Source organism: Balearica regulorum, chromosome 2, assembly GCF_011004875.1.
Source record: "Balearica regulorum gibbericeps isolate bBalReg1 chromosome 2, bBalReg1.pri, whole genome shotgun sequence".
Lineage (NCBI taxonomy): Eukaryota > Metazoa > Chordata > Aves > Gruiformes > Gruidae > Balearica > Balearica regulorum.
In genome coordinates, this window is record NC_046185.1 from 114,669,496 (window position 1) to 114,689,561 (window position 20,066).

Consider the following 20,066-nt stretch of genomic DNA (forward strand, 5'->3'; position numbering starts at 1 on the left):
GCTCTAGCCACTACCTCTCTGAGGAAAAATGTAACTTGTGTGGTCATTCTCCCAATTTAGATCTTTTTAATAAAAGGTACAGTTTATGTTGGAGCTAAACTGTTGGTTAAATCTGTAAATTGACAATAACAAAAGGGAAAAGAACTTTCTTCTCCATTTCTTCTTGCCAATTGGCATCTCAATAGGTCTATTTTATGTTTCAGTTGTGCTTAACTACTAACTTCCACACAGTGGGTATTTCTATGTTGTGAAGCCTTTAATTATTCTGTTGTGGATAATTTAAACCAGTATGAAAAGGAAAAAGGTGGTTAATGCAGGAAAAGTTGGTGTGATGAACTCAGGGGGTCAGGAAGGAAGAAGACAGTAATGATGAGCATCATAACTACAGAGGTATTATTTTAAGGCTTTTATTAAATAGAATGTTCTGCCCATTCTGCTTGCCTTGAGTTCTTTGACAAAAAGGTGTTGTGGCTGCCAATTTCTTCTTTTAATATTGGCAATTTTTTATGGATACAGACTTGGTATATTATTTAGACATCTTAACATTAAGTGTTTGCTCGAGTCCCTTGTTGGATGGGCGACCAGGACACTGAAAATTTGAGGTGGCAGATTTTGACTGTAACAGATGTAATCAATCCTTATTTTTTCAGAAAGCCTGTTGGTCAACCTAGAAAACATTAAGTTTGGGTGCTGAAGACTATACTTGCCAGGCTAAATTCCTGTCACATGGGAAGGAGAAGTGGGGAAAAAGACATTATATGTCACAGGAACTGGCTTTTTTAAAATGGTATTTTTAAAGGAATCATTCCATTTCCCGTTAGGAAATTTGAAAGTATTTGGTATGGATAACATAATTTTTATCTTGTTCATTGTTTATAGTCTTAAGGCCAATCTACTCAGAAAAAGCAACACCTATTAAAGGCCTTTGAATTCAGAGTCTTTCATGTTACAATGTGTCTATTTACTGCTGTCAGTAGGCTTGTAATATATTTAGCTTGAAGAAGTTAACAAGCATACCTTGGAGTGTTACTTTTATTTTCTGTTCTGTGACACTTAGCAAAATGCCATTATACAATTGAGTAGTATTATAATGTTAAAATGTTAATTTGTTCTGCATTCCGTTAAAATTGGATTTTTTTCTTGTGCATTGGCCCATGCGTTTTGTAGAAAACCTGTAATTTAAACACTACACCATAGAAATGCCCTAAATTAGTAACCTTTTGCCTTTGCTACCTTAATTACCTCTCATTATTTAGTACTTAAAGAGCAACCTCTAGCTATTGGTTAAATATTTGCTAGCTAATTAGATTTGTCAAGTTAAAGAAAACAGTAGTCCTTGCCTCTGTTCTAATTTGAATGGAGTTTCAGAGTTTTGAGAAAATTCCATGCTTTGCTGGAGGAAAAGGAAACCTTTTCATTTTCCTTATTTTTTTCACTTGTCCTTAATGAGCTTTTTGTCCTGCATTTGTCTGTTACATTCCGACAGGCAATTGAAAGTGTGTCTAAAAATTATTTTCAAAAAGATTGTTGTGTTTCAATGTTCTATGTCTTTAGCTACATTTATTCCTTTTAGTTTTTATAAGCATCTGATACACTCAATTTCTTTTCTCTTTTTAGTGTGGAAACAAATATAAAACAGACTACTTGTTGACTACTAATAGCTATTTTTCAGATTTTTACCTCCTTTTGGGAAGAAGTCTGTACTGTTTGATCAGAATCACAAGGAATATGATTCATTAAAACATCTGTTGAATTGTCTTTTCTGACAGATCTAAAGATCACTTCTGTTTGTCTTTTTTTTGTTTAATTGTATGCAGAAATTATAAATTGCAGAAGTTATGAACAGCTTGCAGGTTGACTTAATCTTCAGTATTTTATTCATGTCTACTGGATTGTATTTTTGCATTTTATTTTGCTTTATCTTTTGCTATTTTTTCCTTTGTATAAAAGCATGTGAAGAGGTTGTAGTTTATAGTTGCAGTTACCTGGAATTCCAAAATGTGAAATTCCCTGTCATATGCAAAGATATCCTGCTTCATTTCCTCTTTTACTTTTTTTTTCTGAGATCCACAGTTGTGGAAGCTTGTGTACAACAGATTTGTCTCTCCTACCCAGTACTTAACTATTGCTCTCCTTATCTAGTTCTTAAATTGTTGCCTGCACTGTCCATTTGCTTCTGGAAGCCAAATGTCTCGAAAAAGTTCCTTCACCCATTCCTTCCATATCTTTTGTTACATTGTGGGTTAAAAATTGTGGACTGGCATGGTTACAGTTTGAAGTATGACTCTCCATTTATGTTTATTTTTGTGATATCACTGACCTTTTATTTTTAACAAAGGCCCCAGATGAGTGGAGAAAAGCACATTGATACAAGTTTTCATCTTGTTCATGTGTTTTTTCTTCTGTGGGAAACCCATCTATGGAACACAGAAACATAAATAAATGTATAATTTTGTTCCTATGAAAAACAGTTTTAATTTCTGACATGTATTTTACTAAACTTTTTTGAGGGTAGTGATGGGGGGAATACCAGCAGTGCATTTACAGAGAAACCAGTTGGCCTGTCCAATTTTAGGCTACATATTTCAACCTTTGCAGTAGATAGTTTCTCTGAAAACTTCTTTTCATGTTTTGTTTCCTATGTCACTGTTTACGCATTCTGTATCAGTAAGCTCTGAAATGATCACTTCACTATTTGTGTGAACGTTTGAATGATTTGTTGATTATTGTCTGTATTTATTATTGGTTTTGAATTTAGCAAGGCAATCTGTAAAGGCAGTGACTGCCTAACAGGCCCTGTTGTTCTTTGCAAAAAAAAAAAAAAAGAAAACTGTGGAAACCGTTCCCCGAGAAGCATTTTTGAGATTTATGTGGATTACAAAGCATTAAGAAGGGTCATTGCCTAATTTTCTTTCCGAGCAAAAATGCCAAGATACAATTTTAGCAGGTATTAGTAAAAATTGAAAAATATGCTTTGTGTTCTGGGACCGGTGCCAACATCTGTATTTGCAACTCCCAAGACAGGTCTAAGAGTGAAAGCTTTTACTCATTGCCCTCGGAAGACTGCTAGAACAAGCCTGTGACATTTCTGTTCTGTTGCATCTGCGTTATTTACTTCCCCTTCAAAAAAAATTTTTTTTTTTAAAGTTTATGGTCACTGCAAAGGAGTTTCCTCTCTGGGCTGGGAAAAAAGGAAAGAAAAAAGGCATAACCCTTTGTTTTGATCACAGGTGCATTTTTCTAGTACGAGGTCACATTTAATTTGTGTAGCATGTTTGGGTGATTCTGGAGCAGATCCTCAGTGAGAACGAACTATCATGGGAGTTAATAGCTCTGACTGTTAACACAAGCTGAGGTTTGTTCTCTAGCCCAGGTGAGTTTCATTTTTTTCATGAAACAAATGGGACTGTAAGTTTTAAAATTTCATAAAATGTCTAGTAAATTGTAGTAATTTTTTTTTGAAGATATTCAAAGACTTGTCTCATTTTCTATGAATGTTATATTAACCTGTGTGGTCTCTTAATTTTTTCATATTTTGATCACGGATCAAATGGAGGTGGTTAGGTTTCTGGGAATATGTTGCTGTTTTAAAATAGTGTGTTTATCAGGTGAAGGATAGTTGCAATGATGCATGCAAGTCTGGACTTTTCGAATGTATGTTTCAAGAGGCTTTTCAGTGCCTTACTGAGGCACTTAATTTGTTGTAGTTTTATTCTGAGCAGTAAGGAGCCCTCTTTAACCCTGTTCTGTCTAGGATTGTTTCAGGTGCTCTATCTTTGAAAATAGGCCACTTTATTAGGCCAACTAAATATGGATTTAAATGTCTAAATTCTGGTTTGAAAAATGCACGTGCTTCAAAAGAGAACATTTGCAAGAAATAACATTTCTGGATTTTTGCCTCTCATTAACTTTTGCATTGCATACAGAACAGTGTTGCTTTCAGTTGAAAAATGGATTGTTCCAGCAGAGTGCAGCAAAAGACAAATATTGTAAATATGTTTAGCTTTCCTGTCAAGAGCTGGTACATTGTAAAAAAAGGAAGAACTTATATAAGGAGCTCATCATTCATAAAATACCAAATATATTCTGGAGGAACTGTACAAGAAGATTGTGGTTTAGTTAAGTTCTTTCTGCAGGTTTTTACTTCTGCAACTCTGAGACATCGGTAGAATTTACTAGGAAAATAATCATTAAAGAAGTGTTAATGTATAGTGAATAAGTAAAGTCTAAGCTCTCTCAAGCATTCCTGGTAAATAGAAGCAGAACTTTGAATTGCAGGTAGCTAAATGCTACTGGTCAGTAATTTGTCTGAGCCTGGACTGCAAGATGGTAGAAGAGTTGAGATCACAATTCAGGATTTTTCCCTTCTTCCCCAAACTTAAGCTGTTAAACTCCTCTGCCTCTTATAATTTTAGCTACTAATGTTTTGGTGGTTTTGGTTGGGTTTTTTTTTTCTTTTTTCCCCTGCTTGATAGTTAGCAATCCTTTTTTTGGGCCTTTGTTTCACCATAACATGCAGAAATTTTCTTTAGCTTTTTGAAGCCTTACTTAAAATGACGCCATTAAGAAAAGATTGTATAGTTGCCTTGACCCTCCAAAATGTAAATAAAAGTAGTGTGCAAAATACTGGTGTCTGGATTTGAGTCAGTCTTCTAGTTTAATCTTGCTGAAAATTCCCAATGATGCAAAAGGATTCTTGCATGTTCCTTATATGTCTGCATGTCTAAACTCACTTTAAGGTATTTTTTTCTTCATATAGGCATAGCTTTGCTGGATAATAGCAATATAAAAGAATGGTGAAGAGACCACCTAGAAATACAGGTTTTTATAATGCTAAAGCCAGTAGTAGTTTTCAGAAGCTGAAAAGAGGAAATTTAGTCTTAAAAAGTGTTAATGACTGTAAGAGCTACATATTTAGCTAAGAAAAAAGTGAGTATTTGTATATTCAGAGATTGGAAATTAAAATGAATATATAAAATATGTCTTAAGAAATCTCAAAGGAATGTAGTTTTCCTTAACCCATCTGTTAAAATTTATCTGATTTGACTCAAGCCATACGTTTTTACTAATAGTTTCTAGTGTTGTTCCCATGTCAGAATCTGGGTTTAGAGCCCTAAGCAGGCTTATGTTTTCACTGTTTGGGTTGCAGCCTGTTCCCCTGGTCCTCCTGATCCTGGGTTTCAAACTGCCTTGCACTGCCAAAGTTAAAGTGGGAAATGTTCCCAGACAAGTTCATTCTCAGCTCATTAATCAACATGAACAAGTCAAATGAGAGACTCAGGGTGAGTGAGTCTGGGATCCCCATCCAGTCATTTGTGGGCACTGGAGATCCATCATTGGCACAGCTTGCCCTCCCATCCTTCAGTGGGTCCCCTTTTCCTCTTGCCGAGAGTGGCCCTTCGCTGGCACTTTTGCCTGGTAGAAGTGTGGGGTATTGCTTGTTACACTAGTCTCTTCCTCCTCCTCCTCGCTGGACAGATGTGGACAGTTCTCCAGGGCACAATGAGAGAAGTAACCTATGGAGAAACTAACGTTGCCATGCTGAAGGGGTAGGGATGTTTGGAGAGAAATCAGAGCATGCTTTTAGGAGGCTATCCCAGCATTGCAGTCTGCTGCAACCAGCAGTTGCCCAGGTTTCTTATGTCTTTTGGCTCTAGCAGCTGGTGGTCACAGCCTCTGATATATGCTGAACAATTGTGGTCTTCTGTGACCTTGAATCTCTCAGATGGCAGTAAAAGAAAGGTTGTATTTAAGTTGAAAATGCCTGGGTGTGCTGGTTTTGGCTGGGTATCCCAGAGTTAATTTTCTTCATCGTAGCTAGTATGGGGCTATGTTTTGGATTTGTACTGAAAACAGCTTTGATAATAGAGATGATTTCATTACTGCTGAGCAGTGCTTACACAGAGCCAAGTCCTTTTCTGCTTCTCACACCACCCCACCAGTGGGGTGGCTGGGGGTCCACAAGAAGTTGGGAGGGGACACAGCTGGGACAGCTGACCGCATCTGACCAAAGGGATATTCCATACCATATGACATCATGCTCAGCATATAAAGCTGAGGAATGAAGAAGGAAGGGGGGGATGTTCAGAGTGATGGCATTTGTCTTCCCAAGTCACCGTTACACCATGATGGAGCCCTGCTTTCCCGGAGATGGCTGAACACCTGCCTGCCCATGGGAAGTGGTGAATGAATCCTTGTTTTGCTTTGCTTGCATGCACAGCTTTTGCTTTACCTATTAAACTGTCTTCATCTCAACCCACAAGTTTTCTCACTTTTATTCTTCTGATTCTCTTTGTGAGCGGCTGCGTGGCGCTCAGTTTACTGGGGTTAAACCACGACACTGGGTTTGGTTCTGATCAGGATCTTAACACAGTGTGAAGTAACTCTAAATTTCTGCAGTGTACCTACAGACTCCAGTTAGGCTTAAGGCACCCAGTGTATTGGATTTTTTCTGAAGATCTAGCTATTTCAGTACACCAAATCCTAACCAAGTTTTGAGTTTAACAAATCTAACATCCTTGGGTAAGGATGAAGGTCAGAGTGATAAAAACATGGAGGTATTTAGGAAAGCTGTTACACAATGTGATGATTCTGGGTTCATTTATTGGCTTTTCTAATACTGTTTTTTGTTTAATTTTTTTGGATCTGTCTCAGTCTGTAGTCTGAAGGGAATTAGTTAGTGACCTTTCCCATACCAGAATATCTTAACCAAGCAAGAACGGTAAGAAGCTCATCTAGTATTTTTCTTGTTTCAGCTTTGTAAAGAGTTTATTTACAAAAGACAAAGGGGAGTACATTTAAGAATCACTCACTAATGAGAAAATGTGATTTTTTGAATGGTCATTATTCTTGTGAAAGTGATGTTTAATTTTACAAAGCACATTGTTAGTATTGGTAAACTAAAGAAAAAGTGGTCTACAAATACAGGCCATAAGGATCATGAAGAAAAATTTCAGATTCTCCAAATAATGTGGGATATGTGGCAATGACTAGTTTTAGGGCTGCCCTACAGTGTTCCTTATCTTAACATTTCTTTTGTGGTAGAACAGTGTGGCCACGCTCAACTTGGAAGCCTTCTCTGCAGGCAGTCCAAACTTAAAAATACCAATCATTGCCTCAACTATTGTACAATCGAATACAGTATTTCTCTGTCCTTTTTCAACATCATGGGTACCTTCACGCTGATTGATTTTTTTATTTTCCTCTGCTGTTCAGAATTTGGAAACAGGGGAAGGTAGAAAATAAAGTGCTTAGAATTCAGACAAACAGCATCTCATTGTTTTACAGAAGCATTGCTTTAATGCTATAAAACCGGATAATTTAAATTGGCACAGACAGCAGTCAGGAGCCAGCCTCTGACTTTGCCTTCTGGCAGGCCCAGCTGTACACCTCCCAGCTGAGTGAGATTTCTGTGTAGGTAGTTTTTATTTGTATTTTAAGTTGCTGGTTGCTTTGTGAATTCTGCTAGGAAGACCACCAGTAGATCTGAAATCACAATTTGAAAAACTTGCAGAGTTTACAGATGGCCAATAGAAGTGTCATTGCAAAGATTTAATAATAATAAATGAACCTGACGATAGTCATAAAAGCCTTTTGGATTGAGGAGACTTTAGGATGATAATTATGCCTTAATTATCATGATGGGAGTCAGTAGGTTGGTTCTGAAATTAATATATGAAGAAGTCATTAGTCTTTGAGAGCCACTTTGTGTAAGCAGTAGAATGAAAGTTTCAAAAATTCAGCAAGTGGGAAGAATGTTAAGATAGTGGCTACAAAGAGCATGCTCACTGAGGTTTTTTAAGATGAGGAAAAGGGAAGGTGGAGTAATAACTTGAAGAGAATATGATGTACCTATGTTTTTTTGATTCAATGATGATACAAACAATATGCCTCTAGACTGACGATATCACATGAACTACATGCAGAGAAAGAGAGATTCAGGGCCCCGGAATACAGAGCTGTCTTTGTTATCATGATACCAGACCCTTTGCAGCCTTCATTTCTACTTTTCCAGGCACTGTAACTAGTAGGGGGTATTTATGATCTGCACAGAGCTTGACTGTGCATGGAGGTTGTAGGGCAGTAGGGAAGGAGATCTGAGCCTTGGATGGATTTGTGAAGCCTAGAAGAGAGGTTGGTGCAGACTATTTTGAAGTAGGGTATTGTGTAGGAAAGCACTCTCTACATATAAGTGTTAGTGAGACTAAGAAAGAAGATCCATCTTAGCTCAAGGGAGATACATGTGTGTGAATGGCTGTTGATACTGAGTAAGAAAATAAGAATTTAGGGAAACTAGGGGCTGGAGGAGTGTAGTAGAGGTTGTACTTGAAAGGAAAGATGGGTAAGATGACACACTGAAGAGAGGAAGAGAATCTGGACCTTTCAGACAAAATGAGACAAATTATTTTTACACATACTATTTTATCTTAGTTTTTAAATCCAAATAATCAATTTATAGAGGCCTAGAAATGATTTAAAACAGGAGACAGTGTTTAGATTTTGCATGTCCTGATTGGGAGGGGAAAGGAGGGTAGAGGGGAAGAAAACCCAGAAAGTACAGAAGCTAGTCATGCTTCAAAGCAATAATAAATATTTGGTAAAGATAAAGCAACATTTATGCTGCTTTTACACTTTTTGTCACAGTTGATTCTTTTCATCTAGTAAAGATAATAAATGAATAATCATAAAATATTTGTGTTTGGAAGTTCTTCCTTGCTTTTCATGAAGAGTATTTATTTTCCATCAGTCCATTACAGTGTAACATTGATTGGTGCATGTAATGTATTATTCATACTGTTCTAGTTTCATCCCATTAGCAATGCCAACATTATGCTGAATTCTGCAGTGGTAATCTTGTGTGAAGAGTCTTTGTACAGCGACTTGTGCTGTGGTTCAGATCCTGTTTCACATTTAGTGACAAGACAGAGTGAACAACAGCACCTTATTGATACTACTCAGACTTTGTTTCCCCTTCCTCCCCCCAAAGCGATGAGAATCGTAAATGTACTGTAGACCTATAAACCAAATTGTGAAAGGCAGAACGTGTATCAGAACTGGTTTATTTTTAGTTCTTGTATTATATTTTTGTTTCTCTGATAGCTAATGTCCTTAGAACAGCCAAATAACTAAAACCATCACATCACAAAAATAACAAGAACAGAATTAAAACCAGCCTTCAGATAAAATAGTCTGGCATTTTGGTCCACATGTATGATCCTATGGGTATACTTTTGATCATGAAAATTGTTGTGTGTAGAACTGATTAAAATATGTGCTGAAGCCAACTACTCGGCATGGTTAAGATTGCTGAAGGTCTGCCTAATGCTAGTACCGAATAAAAAAAGAACTTTTTCATTTGAAACATTTGTTGCTTTAACATTTAGTAGAGGAACTTTTTTCATGTGCAGTAGGCCTGGCCCAATCTGTTCATTGACTGAATAATTTGGGCCTGGCCTGGTTAGGTGGATACTTAAGGTTTCACCAGGCCGTAAAAAATTGAAATCTCTAGGCAGATGAATGAAGATTAATTTAAAAAAAAAATCTTACTTCCTAAATACTTAGGATGTGGAATTACAAGGAAATAAAATTGAAAGTTTAAAGAAATTTTTTTTCCCAAATGTTTTCATCTTTTAAAACAGCTGTGTAAACAATGAAACAATCTCTTCCTGGCATGAATACTTAAAAAAAAAATTTAAAAATCTCATGCTTTAAGGTAGATATGTCATGAAGGAGAAATGGCTGGCATCTGTGAAACCATATTTCTTCGGATTTTTATCTTTGGAGACAGGGAGAGCCTGAGTAAAGTTGGGAGGGCTATCTGAGAAAAATGAGAAGCTCACAGATCAACCACACTGACTCCAGCAGTTCTGAAAAAATGAGATGAGGGGTGGCAAAGAGTCTCAAGATTTTAAGGGGTAAATAAGGTAGGCAGCCTGAGGTACAAAAGTAGTAGATTCAATAGTCAAGGGAAAGTATACCAAAGGAATAGAAAACAAAAGCTTAAAGAAAAACAGTGATGGTGAGGGAAGGTAAGTATTTTGGGGTTTAAGTGTGTGCTTATTCCAAGAGGCATGGTTGTACTTTGGTCTTTATTGGGGCTGGGGAAAAGATTTGCTCAGTCTTTTGGAGAATAAGGAGGCTAGAATTCTTTAACAGGCTCTCAATGTTCTGAAAGGTACTTGTATATAAGCAGATTTTTTCTGTTTTTCTGAAAAGGAAATGTGCATGCTGGAACTTACGTCAATAAAGCACTGACTTTTCAGAGCTTAAATGAAAATGAGGTAGAGAAAACTCAGTTACAGCAGTGTTATCCTGTCTTCATTGTAGTAAAATTTTATCTGCGAGGTGGTGAGTAGATTTTAGTATAGAAAATGTGCATAAGTTACTATTTTCAGTGAGCACATATATTCAGGTTTCTTTTGATTTTACATTAGTTTTTACAGAATAGACATTTTATTCATTGCCTAACATGTTTATGTCACTTTTTCAATAACATGTTTGAGTGTTGTAGACTGAGTGCTTAAAATATTTCATCTTCATTAATTGCAGCATGCACATATATAATGTCAGACAATTATACCAATTTATTTTTAAAGAATTGATCAAAATCCTAATTAAAACAGTATAGGATGAACCTCTTTGGGGAAAAAAAACAGGGAAGAGGCTTTAACCAAATGGTCCAAAAATCAGTGAAACCCTTCCCCAGTGTATTTCCTCCCCCCTTTACTTGATGATATCCAGTATATGAGGGAAAAAAAAAATTAAAAAATTCACAATATCTTGTGTGGTATTTGACCTTCGTAAGAGTAGTTGCATCTGAACGCATTCCAGTGAATAGAACAGTTATGGGGAAAGAATTTAGTTTGGCCAGGGTTGGATATGCCATAGCCAAACAGCTCAGTGGCTTAAAAGATATTTCGTGTCACTGGCTTGCAGCTTCTATTCTTTGTTTTCTGGCCTTAAATTTTGCACTCCCTACTTCATTTGGGTCCAACTTTAACTGGAGGGTCCCATCCCAGTGTCTTTTCATCCTTAATAGGAATTAAGGAGGGTTGGGATCTGTTACCACACTTCCTAGGGCAGGGCTTTAATCCTTGTGTAGAGGGTCCTGTGTAAAGATAGGCAGCTTCCATTAGATGCCTTCCTGGATTTGGCTTTCTGAGTCTGTAGTGGGTAGCAGGAGCTACTGTAGAGTCCCAAGCTGCCATGGGCTAACCAGCTGCAATGTGAGAAGCCAGCAGTAGGATAGGAGAATATAAGTGCGAGATGCTGTTTTGCACTAGAAGCTGCTGGTCAGTTACAATCCTGCTAAGAAAGGCACTTGGACTCTCTCAGGTATCATTCACAATGCTGTCTATTGGAGCTAACACTGTAAGAAGTATAGATAATCTTACATTCCTTTAGATGCTGGGAAACCCAGGTGATGTAGTATCAAATGCACCTCCAACTCATGTGCAGTGTATCGGGCAGACACCATCTGTAGAAGGTATCCTCCCTTTTGGTCATTCAAGCTATTAAAGGATTTTCATGGAAAACAAGGAAACAACTTTTTATTGTTTCTACAGTCAAAAAGGAACCGTGCTCTCAGGAGACCTTGCTGCACATTCAGGTAAAGGCAAGGCCACATGAGTGGTGTATTCATTGTTGTGGAGGTGGTGCTGCCTTACAGGCTCCTCTGTTACAATGCATTGGTTGCATTTGTGCTGTGGGCAGGTGATTTGTGCAGCACAATACAGATCTGCAGGCCAGCTGGGCTTGCAGCACAGTGCTGCCCTGGGCCTCTGCAGGTTAACTGTTGTGTGGATCACAAACTACGTTTTAATGTGTAAATGGTACTAATGTGCACTAGAAGTGCAATGTAAGCAGTAAATTTGCAAATGATAATGTAATAAGAGGACTTATTTCTTAAGACATTGAGTCTCAATCTTTCTTTAATCATACTGAGTGAAATGAAGAATTTTTGTCATCTAAGGAAATTCTTTGTCCATCTACCTTTCTTTCTCTTTTCAGTTTTTCAACTATGTATTCCTATTAAAACATTATTTTTCTGTAAATTTGGCAAATTTTACATTTGCAAAATGTTTATTTTCCATATTAATGTTTGAAATACTCTTTTTAAGTGCCTTTTTATTGCTCTGATAAATTTGTTGGGGTTGATAATCCTGATTATCTATGCTCAGATATTTGATTTTACAATTCCTCTTGAAGCGAAAACCAACCATCTCACCGATAATTTAAAAAAGGTGGAAAAAAACCAGCAACAAGAACAAATATTGTTTTGGCATCGAAATTTGGCTGTGTATTTTGGTATGTTTCAACAGTCATATGTCTACCAGGTTGGCTTGCTAAATTTTGATCCTTACACATTTCAGATCAAAGGTGCTAGAGTCAGGGGCTTATGGCTGTGTGTAACATTTGGAAAAATAACAGACCAGCAGATTAATTTGTGCAATTCATCCTCTAAATGTAAAAGCTTGATTGACAGTATTGCATCATTTCGCTCATGGAATGCACTCTTCCAGCAATGTTGGGTGTTCCTTCATATGTAGCTTAAGATCCACACGTGACTCCTGTTTTAGCATCCATTTAAGCCGCTGGTTGATTTTAGTAGGGAGGTTGTAAGCCATATATGTATATATGCCATAAGACATCTATATATATATCTATAGCCATAAGACAGTGGGATTTTCTGTATCGGCACAAACTTCACATTACAAGCTTGTGGGATGTTTAAGTAATGGGAAGAAGACTGATGAAGAAAGATACTCAATTAAACGCAAGCATCAGTTTTCCAGTGTGGTGATCAGCATTCCACTCAGAGGTGCCAAAATGTCATTGTGAGGATTGTTAATAAATTGTGAGGAAGCACTAGAGCACTGCTAGAAGAATTGAACTAAGGTGGCCCAGGAGGAGATTTGGGAGTACTTGAGCTTTGCTGAGGGATTCTTACGGTTCATGTTCATGTGGTTCTTTCTTGAAGGAAAAGGTAAGTATAGTGAGACTATACTATAGAGCCTTATGGGTGAAATAATAGGAGAAACTCCACTCCACAATCACTGTCTGTAAAGCTATTGCTACCACCATAGTGGGTGTTTTGTTCCAGCTTGAGGTTATTGTTATTTTGGAAGCATACTTAAGTATGTTTTTCACTGGTTTCATAGCACAGATTGTCACCTGAAAAGAATAGTTATTAAAATAAGTTGAGCCTGAATTTGAAGTAATTTTGTTACTTTCATTGTATATTTTCCTACAATGTTATTTTAATTCAATGTCTTTTAATACCTACAAATCTGGATGTCCAGGAGCCACTTCTTTCTGGCATACTGAATGTCCACTGCAGAAACATCTCTTTCCTTTTTCATGCTCTTACTTTTTCCGCTTTCCTTTCTTTCCAGTTGGTGGCCAGTCCCAAGTGGTGTTCCCCAGGGCTCAGTCTTTGGGCTGGTCTCATTTAATATCTTTATCAATGATCTGGACGAAGGGATTGAGTGTGCCCTCAGTAAGTTTGCAGATGACACCAAATTGGGCGGGAGTGTTGATCTGCTCGAGGGTAGGAAGGCCCTACAGAGGGGTCTGGACGGGCTGGATCGATGGGCCGAGGCCAACTGTATGATGTGCAACAAGGCTGAGTGCCAGGTCCTGCACTTGGGTCACAACAACCCCATGCAATGGTACAGGCTTGGGGAAGAGTGAGTGGAAGGGTGCCTGGTGGAAAAGGACCTGGGGGTGTTGGTCGATAGGCAGCTGAATATGAGTCAGCAGTGTGCCCAGGTGGCCAAGGCGGCCAACAGCATCCTGGCTTGTATCAGCAATAGTGTGGCCAGCAGGACTAGGGAAGTGGTCATCCCCCCTGTACTCGGCACTGGTGAGGCTGCACCTTGAGTACTGTGTTCAGTTTTGGGCCCCTCACTACAAGGAGGACATTGAGGTGCTGGAGTCTGTCTGGAGAAGGGCAATGAAGCTGGTGAAGGGACTGGAGCATAGGTCTTATGAGGAGTAGCTGAGGGAACTGGGGTTGTTTAGCCTGGAGAAAAGGAGGCTGAGGGGAGACCTTACTGCTCTCCACAGCTACCTGAAAGGAGGTTGTAGCCAGGTGGGTGTTGGTCTCTTCTCCCAAGTAACTAGCGAACGAACAAGAGGAAATGGCCTCAAGTTGCGCCAGGGGAGGTTTAGATTGGATATTAGGAAAAAATTTCTTCACCAAAAGAGTGGTCAGGCATTGGAACAGGCTGCCCGGAAAGGTGGTGGAATCACCATCCCTGGAGGTGTTCAAAAACTTGTAGACATGGCACTTGGGACATGGTCTAGCAGACATGATGGTGTTGGGTCAACGGTTGGACTTGATGATCTTAGAGGTCTTTTCCAACCTTAAAGATTCTATGATTCTTCCACCACACTTAACTATTCTGTTGTCTATATAACATTATTCATTATTTGGGAGTTCATTATGTCTCTTCTCTGGAGCTATTTAGCTTCTTTTGACAAAGTATTTTTTCATCAGAAAATGCTGAGTCACTAAAATTAGCCTGTTAACTAGTGTTAACCAGTTCTCAGTTTTTCAGAATAATTTGTAGTGGTTAGAAAATGTTTGACTAGAACATTCTATATGGAGCACGTGTAAAGATTTTTTTGTTCATGTTGAAATTTAAATTGTTTTCTATTTCCTAAGACTAAAGGAGAAAAATAGAAAGGTAATGTTTTGAAATTAAGCTAAATGAATATTTTACTTGAATTAATATTTTCCATTCTTCATATTTTTGTTCTTTAAATGATTTTTGTATTGTCCCTATTGAGAGCATGACTATTTCAAAAGTCAAACCCCACAAAATTAAATGGCTGAAAAATTGTATAGTTTTGAAAATTCTACTGGAAAGTTTTAATACTATGTGTTCACATTGAGGTTTTAAATTTCCAAATATTCTGCAAAATGAAAATGTTAAAATCTGTGCTTCTCTGTTAATTATATTTTTCAAGCTGTTATGTAGGTATGTTTTTATATTCATTGGAGATACAGAAACCATGTAACAAATAATTTCTTGCATTAGAAAGAAGTCTGAATCCTTGTTCCCAATCCACTATTCTCAACGTAGCATTCCGTTCCCAGCTAAATTCTAAAGGGAATCCAGATGTTTATTTAAATATTCATAACACAACTGCAGTTAGAGCTGGGAGGATCATAGATACCTGTGTTCATTTCACACTACATTCATCTTGTAGTTAAAAATGTCGTATTCATTGCAGTGCTAGCAGATGAGTTCTTTGACAGGAAAATGCATTTTTTTTTTTTCCCCTCCTCTACAAGTAAGGCTTTATGGAAAGGAGGCAGTAGAGCTGTCTCAGAAAACGTAATGTATTGAGTATTGACCCCAGCTCCACAGAAGCAGCTTTGTGTACTGTATTTAAATATTGTATTCTGGAAGAATTCTGAATTTATTTGCACTTGCCACTGGACATATCTAGAAAGGGCATAAAACATTTTAAGGAGCCAGTTGCAGCTTTGCAATTAAGGTGGAGCTGAATTACACATTTAAGATGGGGATTTTATTTCATTGAGGAAAAGACAGTTTACCATCTTGCCTGACAATCAGTGAAATGAGGGAAAAAAAATGGAGATCTGCCAAATCTTTATTAATTTGTAAACCATCTGAAAAAGACTATTTATTGGCAACGTTTGCTGATAAACTTTTCTAAAAATTCTGATCAAACTTTTACATTTTAAACACGTTACCTGATAAAAGTGATGAAATCCCAATCTGTGTAAAATGTTTGTATCAGGCCTGCTTCATCTCTTCAGATATTTGTCCGTGAGGGTGTAAATGGTTAAGGAGATAAAGTGGTGTATTAGACATACATTCATTCTGGAATACAAGAGAATGTGTGCAGTGAAAGGAAATTTATGCAGGGGAGCGTGAAAGCCACCAGGCAGGGAATTTGGGGTATGTGTATAGAAAGTCATGGGAAGATGCAAGCAGCAGTGGGAATCTGTAAGGTGAAAAGGAGAAGAGGAATGTGCTTTCTAGCTGTTCTGGGGAAATAAAGCATCTGTAAACCTTTCCAAACTGGTACTGCATGCTTCTGCTTTTCTTCTTCTTACTGAAACTGAGTCAAAATCCCAGTGAATCTGGCCTTAAAAGCTTTAAAGGAAAAGCAAAAGGAGGGAAGTATGATTGATAACACTAAAATATAAAATAACTTATAGTCAGTACAGATTATGTAGATTATTCTATCAAATTGTTAAAGTCCTGACACTCTATTCTTCACTTGTTTAAAGGAGTACTCCTATAAATTTCACTATTGATTTTAATAAATTTTGTATTTAAGAATCTAAAGTGGAAATTTTTAGGAAATGAGAGCAGGAACATTAGATGAAAGTAACAAACGGACTGGGCATGAGTCTTATGGGAATGTTGGAACATCTTCCATGGAAGATTAGGTACAAACGGTGCTTTTTTCAGATGTTTTTCTTCCATCCTTACTCATGCATTCCTTTTCCAATATGGTATCTATCTAGGTATCTCTGTCAGCAGTTATGACTTTTCCACACTGCTTCAGATGATGATGAATGATGATAAAACATAGTTGCACTCTCAGCTCATAGCAGTGGCTTTTTAAAAACACTGCAAAAATGCATTTTATGAGTATAAGTTACTTTATGTCCAGCTTTATTTGGAAGATAAGTAATTACTTCTTGTAGGGAAGCAGTATGTACCATTATTGTTTGAAAGAGCTAGACACATACCTGAAAATACTGGTTTTTCATTTCTTTAAAGCCACTAGGAAAATATTTGAATGTACATGGTGTTTGCTAGTTTGAGTTTACCGGAGTGAATGACACACATAGGAAGACTGAACTGTGAAGGAACAGAAATGAAAGCTTTAAATGCCACGCCAGGAATAGGATTCGTGGGCATGAATGAAGTTCGGTCGCATCAGGTTACCCCATTGGACAAGTGGCCCTTGGGACAAAGCACACCCAGAAGGCTGTGCAGCTCGGCAGCTGCGGTGCTATATTTTGTACGATTCGAAGCTTACTTTCTTGTTTCCTGCAGTGAACAATGATAATGGGAAGTACTGGTCAACAGGAATAAATATTAAATCAGTCTTTGGGCCTCCTGCCATTTTTTCTGATGCTTGGGCCATCTTATTTATAAGCCCAGGAGAGTTCAGTAATTATTAGAAGAAAGTGTAATTAATTTATAGAGTTCTAGTTATTTTGCTGAGTACTGTCATTGGAAGTACAATGAAGCCTTTAAGTAACGTCCAGTCGCTGTATAAAGCTGTCTTGTGGCTGCTAAACTTTCACATTATACTGAAGCTGGATATAAACACTCCTTTTATAACTTGCATGTCACTGAAGTACGCAGATGTCTTGGCTCTGAAAGCACATTTATGAAACGAGTGGAGTACTGGAGTTATGCCAGGATTGAGACTCGGTAGTTTGAGGAGGAGTCCTAATACCTCTCAGGATGGGAGGTCAGCTGAATAAGTGGGCCTCCCTTGTTCTGGCAGCAGAATACTAGTCCTGAGAGAGTGTGCTCTATGCATATTAGTTGCATTATGCTACAGTTCACTTCTGAAAAATCTGTATTATAACACTGCTTTGGTCCTTGTTGAAAAGGGCCAATTCTGTTTAGTGTAGGCGGTATGCCCTGTTAAATAGGAAAATTAGGGGGGAAAAAAAACAAACAGGAAAATTGTATTAATTTCTTATTTAATTTCACAACAATTTTATAAAAGTGCATAGGAAATGCATAGATTCCTCATGCTTATTTTATGTAGCTGATATGTGGATATATATTTATATAGTGTGTGGTATGTTATATATAGTTTGTGCAAATATATATTTGTGTGTGTGTGTATATATAAATAAAACACAGAGGTTATAAAGATAACTGTAGAATATCTCCAGCAGCATAAATTCAGTTTAATTTGTAGGATGTTTCAGATGTTTCACATGTGAATGAAGTGTTTGTAATAAAACAGGTGGGACAGCCATGTCTCCATGGCCGGATGGAGACATGGCTGTACATCATCCAAGTTGGATAGTATACTTTCTTTTGTTTAGACCTAATATGTTATATAATTTGGCAGAAATATGGTGGAACAGAGTTCTTTTTTGGATAATTTACATTGTAGTTTTGATCTGTCACTTGAGACTGAGGTGTGAGATTTTATTCTAGTTATTTAGCACATGAGGAATTGAGCACAGAGCTGAAGCACTTGTTTTTCAACACTGAGCCACCTTCTTCTTCTAGTAATAATGATGAGATGTGAGCTAAAATTAAGATTGCAGTCATATATATTTTACATTTCAACGTTACATCTATTAGGCAAGATCCTTGGCTCTGCAATAGTACTGTCTCAGTATCAGGGATGATCCTATGAGAACCCTGCTTTTGGTAGGGTATGTCTGCACATTTATTACAGGCAGATATGAGTTGTTCTGGTGGTGCTGCAGTTCTGAAGTTGTGGTGTGAAGCGCCGTGCCCAAGCTTACTGGGTTAGCACAGTGCTAAAAACACCTCAGTAAAATTCCTGGGCTAGAGCTGACTTGCACCTGACTGACCTGTTCACGTAGTGGCTAGAGAATCTTATGCCAGCTGTACTTACCTCCTTAGATTTGTTTTTTTAGATCCTTCTAGGAGGGTATAGAACTACCAGTTACTTGTGAGATCCCTATACAGGGTTGTGCTCAAGTACCCCTGAGACTAGATAAATTGGGACTAGCTGCACGGTTCCAGTGGCTGCAGATAACGAAGTGTAAGTGGCTCAGTTCACTTCTGCTGAAAGGCGGCATAATGTACCGATTGCACAAAGCTCAGCCACATTGGAGAACAGGACCCCTTATTTCTTTTGTATTATTCCAAGGTATTAGTACTATCTTTCAAATCTATAATGTAGTAAGTTACTTACAGAAGTAATCTTGTGTAATTTACGTACCCAAGCTTTTAGATGATGTCTGAAATTACTTTTAAAGAAATACTGGGTTTTGGCAGAAAAAGTTATTGTTGGCTTTTTTGATTTGTCATGTTTTATGAAAAAATTAGTTAAGGTATTGGTGCTAATTACTAGCAAAGAGTGAGATAAAATGTTTTGGTTTAAACTCTTTTTGTACAGTGTCCATTTCAGGAATACTTAGTGTAAATCTTGGGTACAGATAGCAAAGTGATTATATCTCCTGGCAATTGTAATACTTTGCAGTTAAGCTGTAAAAGTACAGGATCTAGTTGTGTCCCCTCAACGCAGTAATCTAAAATGCAAATATGTGTTTTTACCTTTTGCCTAATGAACAGCACAACAGATTAGCCATAGATACCAGAAAAAAAATCTAGAGGGAAATGCTACATAGAGAGTGGCATGGAAACGGTTAACGTTAGTCAACAGAGCATTTCATTTTAATATTTAGCCCTTTCATGGTGACTGATTTCCAGCAAGATGGAACAATGCTTTCAGTTTTTATGAAAGGTTTATTTTATGCGTATATGTACACACAATCACTGTTTATACAGTGTTATCACCAACACTATCCTGTTGGTGGGGTTTTCTTTGCAACAGCAGAATACCATTGAATTTTTTTCAGATTTTGATTTGCTGTAATGCTGAAATCCTTCTCAGTGGATCTGCTACATAACCCTAGACATACCCTCCCTTATATTATACAGTTAATTATTTCTGCCTAAATGCAATGCTTAATTTTCTTTGCTTCTGTTGCATAGCAAACTTTTTAAACCTTCAATTTTTCAGAATTATTCGAAAGTTTATTCCTGTTCTTTGGTACACTCTCATGATGTGGTATTGTGCGTTGGTGTCTGGGTATATTTTTTTATTCCGTGCTGTAGGTGACTAATAAAGATGTGAAATGCAGTATTTGGGACATTGACACAATTTGCTGATAATCTCTGAGGACACTTCCAAACAGCGTTTACTACTGGAATTCCATTCCCCAAGTGGTACATTCCTCAAGGTTCACTAATTCCCCTAGTATCTGAAAGTGCAATTATCGTTTAATGATTAGAGCTAACAAAACAAAATTAAATGCAAGTAATTTCCCTCCTCTTTTAATGTTA

The 20,066-nt window shown here is 37.5% G+C and overlaps 1 protein-coding gene across 5 annotated transcripts in view; it reads left to right on the forward strand.

Moving 5' to 3' along the window:
- Positions 1–20,066, forward strand: part of BBS9 (Bardet-Biedl syndrome 9) — a 309,029-nt gene that overhangs the window by 93,775 nt on the left and 195,188 nt on the right. The window contains exon 20 of one of the 5 annotated variants that reach the window (XM_075745400.1): positions 1,618–2,421. The exons of the other annotated variants lie outside the window; for them this stretch is intronic. Coding sequence (XP_075601515.1) covers positions 1,618–1,740 — 123 coding nt within the window. The 3' untranslated portion in view covers positions 1,741–2,421. Of the gene's footprint in view, positions 1–1,617; positions 2,422–20,066 lie in introns of those variants that run through there. 5 annotated transcript variants of the gene reach the window in all.